This window comes from Sinocyclocheilus anshuiensis, unplaced genomic scaffold (genome assembly GCF_001515605.1).
Source record: "Sinocyclocheilus anshuiensis isolate Anshui unplaced genomic scaffold, SAMN03320099.WGS_v1.1 scaffold907, whole genome shotgun sequence".
Lineage (NCBI taxonomy): Eukaryota > Metazoa > Chordata > Actinopteri > Cypriniformes > Cyprinidae > Sinocyclocheilus > Sinocyclocheilus anshuiensis.
The window spans coordinates 2178433-2187428 of record NW_015546133.1 but is presented as its reverse complement, the minus strand read 5'-3'; the positions used below and the strand labels follow the sequence as shown (position 1 = coordinate 2187428).

At 40.1% G+C, this 8996-nt stretch overlaps 1 protein-coding gene across 2 annotated transcripts in view; it reads left to right on the top strand.

Annotated features, from left to right (window-relative positions):
* The first annotated feature begins 3405 nt into the window (after window positions 1-3405).
* The window catches only part of LOC107701171 (autism susceptibility gene 2 protein-like), a 13143-nt gene continuing 7552 nt past the window's right edge, over window positions 3406-8996 (top strand). Inside the window, exons 1-8 of one of the 2 annotated variants that reach the window (XM_016503139.1) lie at window positions 3406-3942; window positions 4774-5048; window positions 5252-5478; window positions 6142-6186; window positions 7112-7207; window positions 7533-7604; window positions 7932-7961; window positions 8425-8496. In XM_016503139.1, coding sequence (XP_016358625.1) covers window positions 4955-5048; window positions 5252-5478; window positions 6142-6186; window positions 7112-7207; window positions 7533-7604; window positions 7932-7961; window positions 8425-8496 — 636 coding nt within the window. In that variant the 5' untranslated portion in view covers window positions 3406-3942; window positions 4774-4954. Of the gene's footprint in view, window positions 3943-4770; window positions 5049-5251; window positions 5479-6141; window positions 6187-7111; window positions 7208-7532; window positions 7605-7931; window positions 7962-8424; window positions 8497-8996 lie in introns of both variants that reach the window. The other variant, XM_016503140.1, reaches the window with a different exon arrangement.

Below are 8996 nucleotides of genomic sequence, written 5' to 3'. Positions count from 1 at the left end.
TTTTTTTTTTAGATAATGTAATCTTGTTAAAATTGATTTCATAAAATTAGTATCGAAAAAAGTATCGTTCCGGAACCGGTATCGAAGTCAAGGTATCGGTATCGATATCGAAAAATTTTGAACGATACCCAGCCCTAATAATCACTGAAGTTATCAGTCAGTTCCATATAATACTAAAGAAGAATAATGGTACATTTAATAAGAGTAGAATACATTATTTTTTATATAAAAATTATATTTTGCACGTTACTGTTGTTAATAAAAGTACATTTTGTTTGCTTCCCAACTCAAGCTCAATGTTTTACTGTCAAATGTGTATTACCAAGAAATAAACATGTAATATTATTAGAAATTGCACTTATTAATGCAAAACAATAGTAATTTTATTAATAAATTATCTTTATTTGTAATACCTGTATCTGTAATGTGTATCTTTGTTTTTATTTTTTAATAACAAAGATAAAATAATGACAAAGATTATGATCTTTGCCCACTTTGGCCTAAATGTCTGCCATTCTTTTTTATTTTATATTTTGTTACCTTGTTAGGCTTTGTTTTTAAATGGGGCATGAACTGGCTTTTTTTTTTGTACTGTTGTCTGAGGTCCACTTAAGACGTTCATGTGGTTTTTACATTCAAAAACATCAAAATCAAAAAGTAATAGGCTATTTTCTACCCTGGTTTTGAGGCCGGCTCGAGAAACGCTCGGTTTTTATGGGATGCCGCATTGAAGACTTGGAAGTAAACGCCCACTGCTATGATTGGATAATAGTTTTGCATAGTAAACTAACTACAGACTAACTTCATAGTTGGATCCTTCTGTGACTTTGGTTAGACACACACATAATCAGGACATATCAAGCGATCTCTAACAAAGCAATAGTGACACATGGTACAACTATTTTTTACTCACATAAGTGTGCCCCATTCCTGTCGGATCCAATTTAAACAGTACAGCATTGCTTTTTAAGTCTCTCTGCAAATCTAGCATCGACCTGTGTCTTGTTTACAAAGGAATCCACGATGAAATGAAGCGAACAAACGCTCAATGTTTTACTCACGTGAGCTGAAACTTCATTTAAAAAAAGTTCAACCATGCATTTCTAATATTTGAATCCGAAGGAAGGTTATGCAGCGACTGTGATCTTCCACAACCAGGCACTGCACAATATTTTGCAATCTTCAGCGGCATGTTCATTGCTTCATACCTGCTCGATCTGGTTTAGTGCCACTCATGTTATTTCCCTACTATGTAATGCGCGAATCAGTGGGTGGGGCTACAGAATTAGGCATTGATATTCTTCTGTGGAGGCAGTGTTTAACCTATAGATAGGCACATTCCAGGATCTGGCGTTCACTGGGCCTGGTGTCAATAAAAGCTTTTATTTCAGTAACAAGAACGTTTTCAGCTCTGAAACTTACAGGATATTCTTTTAGTACGATGGCCTCTTATACATCAAAAGCTCAAGTAAAAGTTGATTTCTCAATTCATGACCCCTTTAAAATAGGAAAATTAGTTTGGCTGTACTTCTCAGACCACTTGAAAAATAGTAAACCCAACATGACAAAGAATCATGATAAAGTCGTGAATTGTGATTTTCCTGTAAAAAAAATCCTGATATGATATTTTTGCCATATCGCCCACCCCTACTTTCAACACTTTTCTGATGTTCATTCATGTTTATTTTTGCTATAACTAGTAGCAAAGAAGAACAGATTGGTTTATGTGCCGCTTGAACTGAGGTGCAACAGCGAATGCCACATTACAGTGTCAAAGCCACTATTTATTAATTTATTTATTGACTATTTAATTTGTGATCAAATTAACAGAATTTGAAAGCTTTATTTCTGATTAAAAGTAACAAAGCACAAAACTTATTGCGATTATTGAATGGCAGGTATGCTACAAATAATGAATGGACTTAAAGACGTGAAATATTTCCAAGCATTTATACTGTCCCTTTAAGCAAGATGACAAATGGTACAGTTTCTTTTAATGATCCCAGATCATGTGTAATATTTTACGGCATAATTACATATATAAATATATTTTGCGTTAGGTCAATTACTGTTGGCAGTGTGGTACAGCCTACACCAAGCTTTGCAACTGATATCGCTTATCCTTATAAGACCATACGCATTACAGTTCACTTCTGCAGTAATAATTAATTCACAAACATGAATCCTAAAAACGAATAATGTCCGAGCAAATCGTGACTTTTCGCTTAACACCTACCTAGGCGTAAGATTTAGTCTCAGATGTAGCACTATGCCTAGATGGTGCAGCAGGTGTTAATTCTACACACTACTTAAAGGGTTAGTTCACCCAAAAAGGAAAATTAGCCCATAAATTACTCGCCCTCAAGTCATCCTAGGTGTAGATGACTTTCTTCTTTCAGACGAATCCAGTCGGAGTTACATAAAAAATTGTCTTTGATCTTTCAAGCTCTATCGTTGTACTCAGCGGGTGTTGCATTCCTTCGGTTCAAATGACGTGAAATAAAAAGCACCCTTCCACAAAAAAAAGTGTCTCACACGGCTCCGGGGGGTGAACAAAGGCCTCCTGTAGCGAATCGATGCGTTTTTGTAAGAAAAATATCCATATTCAAAACGTAATAATCACTTGAATCTAGCTTGCGCCAGCAGTTGTACACAGAAGCAGTTCCGAGAGCATGACGTATGGGGTCAGCGTTGCGCATGCGCCGGTGAGTCTCGTGAAAACCAGCGTTTGTTTACAGGATCAAAAGAAGCAAAGTTTCCTTACTTTAGCAAAGGAGGCCTGGCTGGGTGTGAAGAGATGGAAAAGACAGATGGGTGTGGTTCCCTCTGAGGCAGACAGAGAAAGGAGTTATGCATGCACTGTGATCCCCCATTAGCCTTTGGTCCCAGAGAATACAGTGAATCTTGGTTGACAGTCTCTTTCTTTTTCTTTCTTTCTCAATCATGGAGTGCATTTATTTGTACAATAAAACACTAACATCCGCTTTTGGGTGTGCCGGTCAGGTTTTCCTTTGGACATTTTATGACCTTTCCCTAATAAAAAAAAAAAAACATTAAGGCATTCACAAGAACTTACATGTAGGCTTATTAGGCTCTAATTCTTCATGATGATTGTATGTTAGGTCTCAGAATCTGGTTATGAGTAAGACACGTTTGACCTGGCAGAACAGAATTGCGAATTAATTTTGCTATTTTAAAAACACTGAAGCAGCAATAAAGACCTGCCTTTGAGAAATAAAGTAATCAGTTTTCCGTGGCACAAGGCTTTATTTTCTGTCTTGCTGTTTCCTGAGTTTAAATTTGTTTTGTGTTAAGTCAATTGATAGACCTTTATCTCCATAATATTTATGTATACTTTCGGAAACACTCGTTTTTTTTTTTTGTTTTTTTTTCCATCTCTTCAGTTCCAGATTGTAGCATTGACACGCTCTCCACCAATGCCAGCCAGGAGCTGCGAGGCCTGGGCATTCCCAAGGTGTCAGGCCTAGAGCGCAGTCAAGAGAAGAGCGAGGAGACATCCCGTGAACTCTCCTCGGCCACCCCCTCACTGGTGCCCACTTCCCATCCCAAACCTCCCCTCCCCGCCCCTCTTCACATCCAGCCACCCCGCTCTAACCGGGGGATACCCTTGCCCCCAAGCCCAGTCCAAACCCAGCACCCTTGCCCAGACCGTCCACTTAGACCGCTGTCACCCCCTACCACCCTTCCTCAAACCCAGGGCCAACAGCCCTCTCAGGCACCCCCAGCCCAGCCTCAGCACCCACCTGAGCCTCCACCTCACCCAAGGCCACCTCGAACTCCAGGCATCTATAATCACCCCCCATCACCAGCGCTACCATCCCAGCAGAACCCCACCCAACCTGTGCAGCACAGACCGCCCTCTCGTTGCCATCCGCGCCCAATCTCGGCCTACAGCAGCAGCCTTACCCTCAACGGCCTGAGGTAAGTGGATAGCAAATGGGTGTAATGGAGTTAAATATAAAAGCACAGCTTAGCAGGAAGTGTCTGTTACGCTCCAGATGTGTTATACACACTGACTGAGCAGCTGTTCAGAGCCCCAGCTCTTAAATACTGTAGCGGAACAGTGTGATTTCTGTATTACAATGTATCAATCCTCCAGTAAGCATGTGCCACAAATCCCTGTTTGTGCATGTTTGTGTGTTGAGTGTGTGTGCGCCTGACAGCACCGCAGAGAGAACCCCAGCTGAGAGATTAGACGGTTTGATTCATTCCCCTCCCACGTCGATGCTGCTGCTGCCTTGTAGCTGGCGGCGGCTTGTAGATAACATTTCCTCTGCTCAACTCAAAACACCCCAATATCCCGCAGAGAAGCAGATCTTCCCCTCCCTCCTTTCGCCCTTCTCCGCCGTCCTTTAGATTTGTTGTGTAGTCCACCCTGCGCAGTATCTTGCCATTGGACTGCTGATGATAATTATGCTTTGTATTATTCTGTATGTGTGCAGCTTTTAATATAAATATAATTAGCATTTAAATGATTACTTAGCCTGCAAATTAGCTCTTTGTTCGATTGCGTACAACTCTGATAAATACTTTAGCGTGCAGCTGGGAAATCCCTCCAGGAATAACACATTCTTCAGCACTGTATCCACACTTTCCAGGTTTCTGAAACTGGATCCTTTTGCTAAATTTATAGCAGACACTCTTAAAACAATTTAGTGAACAAAGGAGTTTTATGAATATAGGTTGGAAAAGGAGTTCTCTTTTATACAGGCACGTTTTTGCAATCGTTTATTCTCTCTTTCTTCACAGCAGCAGTCGAAGCAGCACTCCAGGGAAGCTCCCGGGCCCCTCTCCAGCCCCTCACCTGCACCATCACCAACCTGCCCCCACTGGGGCAGCAGCCTCCTTCCCCCTGCCCCTGCCGGCAAACCCCACGGCTTCGCACACCTTCCCCCCCTCCCAGCCGCCCTCCACTCTTCCTCATCACACCAATATGTTTGCATCGCCTGCTGCTCTGCCTCCACCTCCTCCTCTCACCTCAAACACTCTGCCGGTCCCCGGACACCCAGCTGGGAGTGCCTACTCAGGTACCAATCTCTCATCTAGCGTCCTTGAATGCATAACATAAATAAGATCAGATATTATTGCCAGCTGTTGAATCAGGTAATTATCACCAATACCAATATGGTTCTCAATGCATTTAGATAAACACTTCTGAAAAGGGGCAGTACCTATTCATATGTTTTTAAAACTTCTTTATTTTACTCTCACTCCCTTTTCCTTCTCCCAGAACAAGACCTTCTCCGGCAGGAATTAAACACTCGTTTCCTGGCATCTCAGAGTGCTGATCGCGGGGCATCACTGGGTCCCCCTCCATACCTGCGGACTGAGTTCCACCAGCACCAGCATCAGCACCAGCACACACACCAACACACACACCAGCACACCTTTACCCCTTTCCCCCACTCCATCATGCCCACGCCTGCACCACCCATGGTGCGTACCCCAGCCAGAAATGTGAGGATAAGTGGAACACAACTAAAAAAAAAATTATAATAATAAACCTTGTGGTGATGGAGGCTTCCGGTGTCATTTGCTTCTAGATATTTTACCTGTACAAGAAACAGTCTGTTATGCTGCTTGATATTGCAAGCTGGTTTTGTGATAATATTATTTTAATTCATTATTATATTAAATACACTGGTTTATAGCGCAAAGAGTTTTACCGTTTACTGCTTTTATTTTTCTTCAAGTTATTACCTATAGAAGCTAATGAGTCGGAAGTCTCGCACATTCAAAGAAAATAGCTTATTTCTGCATTGCAAAATAAGGTGGAGATGCTTGAGTGATTAAAAGGATGACTGAATGTATAAAATAGATGTATACACATTAATGCATGCATATAAGATACAGGGTTCCCACGGTCATGGACATTTCTATAATGTGTCTATTTAATGAATTATACAGGCCAGTTCACAAATGATGATTTATTAGCGAGTCTGTAAAAATCAAATCCATCAACATGATTTGTAAAAATCCCGTGAGTCATCAGAGATGACTGGAAAAAATCAATGGTCAAAAACTGTGGGAACACTGTAGGTAACTACTAAATTTGTGCATGTGCGTGCCTGTGTGTGTATTGCAACGACTGCTGAATTATAAACTTCTTCGTTCTTTCAGTTCGACAAATACCCCACTAAAGTCGACCCCTTCTACAGACACAGCGTGAGTCCGTCGTGTTTTTGGCAATTTGCTGTGGTGGCTTTTTTCTTCTTCCTTAGTGTAGTGATTGTTGTCATTTTTAATTTTTGCTCCCATAATCTAATTTCATCATGTTTGGCATTATGGGTGTTTTAAGCAATAGGGGCCATGCTGGTCACAGCTTTTTTAGGATCCAGCTGTAATTATATCTACAATTGGCCTTAAGTGCCTTAATATTTTTATAAAAAACATTACTACATTAACCATTACTAAATTAAGCACAACTTTTTTTATTAAAACATAATTTTATTAAGTGAATTGGCTGCAAGATATTTTTTATTGAAATACCTCACTGGTGACTGTGGGGATCTTGATAAGAGATAAAATGTTTCATTCTACCTGCCTGTCCAACAGGTTAATGCAACTTTAATTTATTTGATCTCTGCCCTTCGATTATGGAGTCGCCATTTAGCAATGATTCATTTGTGACACCCACCCATGAACACACACTGCAGTAATTACATGTATTATGCAGTGCGTTGTGATAATAACAGTCATTGCTATCAGAGTTGGTTTAGAGGGTGACCCATATTGTAAATTCATCTCACCGTTAATCTTTGTTGAATGTCACAACAGCCGCAGGTCAGATGAAGGTTGTATCATTATATGCAGCAGAATAGATGATTTATAGTCTCATTCTTTCTTTTATTCATTCATAGAGAAAAACTAAGCATAAATTGTTGTGAATTATTTTCACATGGTGTGTATTTTCATATTATGCAACATGTAATGAAGAGGGTCATTTAAATGTCAGCAGCTGATGTTTTGTAGTTGTTGGTTTGTACAGGGACCTGCAGGCTCCGGTCTCACTGTAGAACTGTAAACAGCTGACAAGATCAAACAAGAACCTCAGGAGTGACTGTATCTTGTATCCTTTTTCTTTCCTCAGCTGTTCCACTCTTACCCCCCAGCAGTGTCTGGCATTCCGCCCGTCATCCCACCAACGGGGCCCTTCGGATCTCTGCAGGGAGCGTTCCAGCCCAAGGTATCACAATATCAAATGCTGTATGTTGGAATGTCATGACTACTCCCAAAACTAACCTCCTGTGCTGTTCCAAATGTACTCCTGCACACATGGAACAGATCTAGCTAAATATAAACAAATCTCAGAGTCTGTTTCTTCTTTAATGTTATGTATAGGTACAGTATAAATAGAGAATCAATTTCAGATGTTTTCTCAGGATGTTCAGTCTGGTGGTGTACCCCAGTTAGCTATCGGTAATGCTAGAGTAAGTGAGAGATGATACTGGATGGTTTAGCTATCATGTGATTGGCTGAAAATACTTAAGTTTTGTCTTTGTGTACTACAGACCTCAAACCCTCTAGATGTGGCAGCCAGGCCTGGAGCCATCCCACACACACTCCTTCAGAAAGACCCTCGGGTACGGACCCCAAACATGCTCTTTGCAACAAACAAACCTGTGGTATTTTTAAACTAGTACTGAATGACACTATGGGCAAACTAAGTGTTAGGTTTGTCTGTCACGTTATACTGTTGTCCACATTGGTATGCAGGCAGTGATAGGAAGGGGAATACTCTGAATTCTGGCCTAATTATTCCACGAAATGCTTCATTAGAAAGGGAAATTTTAACATTTTAATTTGGTCAGTGATGAAGTGATGCTCGGATGCTAATTAAAAGTCCTGATTGACAGCTTTGTGTCCCTAATCTCTCTCACTCTTGCTCTCTTTTTCCCTCTCCTCTCTAGCTGACAGATCCGTTCCGGCCGGTTCTCAGGGTAAGACTGCATTATCAGTTATTCAGTTTGTTTCCCCACAGGACTCTGCAGGAATAAAGTAAAAGCTCATTACAGTTTAATCCCACCTTACACCGAGCACCTGCCTTCTGCTCCGCAGTCTTTTTAATTAGCAGTGCGCTGGGACTCGACGGTCTCATCTCAGAGTCTATACGAGACTCTATATGACTCCTTTATCACTGAAAACACTTTGTAATGACATTTTCCTTAATTAATTTGCAACTGTGCCTAAAACATGGGAAAATGCAAAGAAACTTAATATTAACTTTCCAAGTTAAATTTTACTTTAAAATGTTCAACGATATTACATAAAATTATAAATAATATTTTCAGATGTACCCAGCATTCTCTAATAGAAGTGTTTAGAAGTTTTAAAGCAATAAAATGAAACTAACATGTATGTAGTCATGTCTGAACATGAAAATCTTACCTTGTCTCTCCACAGAAACCAGGAAAGTGGTGTGCTATGCATGTCCATATAGCCTGGCAAATTTACCACCACCAACAGAAAGTAAAGGTAAGATTTGCATACATTACCAGATTTAAATTTTACTGCACCCTCCAATCAGGATCAACATTACATGTGGAAAGAAATATTATTTGCGGCTCTCTTTTTTTTCCCTCTTCGTTAACTCTAGTGTTGTCACGGTACCAAAATGTCGGTACCAATACCAGTGAAAGTCCACGGCTCTCGGTACCAAAGCAAAACAAAAACATACTAATTAAAAAACATTATTTTTATTAATAAAGTCAAACAAAAATAAAATGTACAAAAATCAATGCCATTCTTTATACCTATTTAAAATAGTTTGAAGTTTTTCCACAAGTAATAAAAGTGTAAACACAAAATAAAAGTAAACAGGTTTCACCCAAAAGTTTTTGTCATATTTCTGCTGCCGCTGAAAAACAACTGTAAACTGTTGTCCGTTTTAGGATTTGCTGGTGTGCTTCATGATCTTCCTTAGCCTGCAGCTGTAAAAGGAAAATATAATATACTTAAGTAAAGCAATGGGCAGA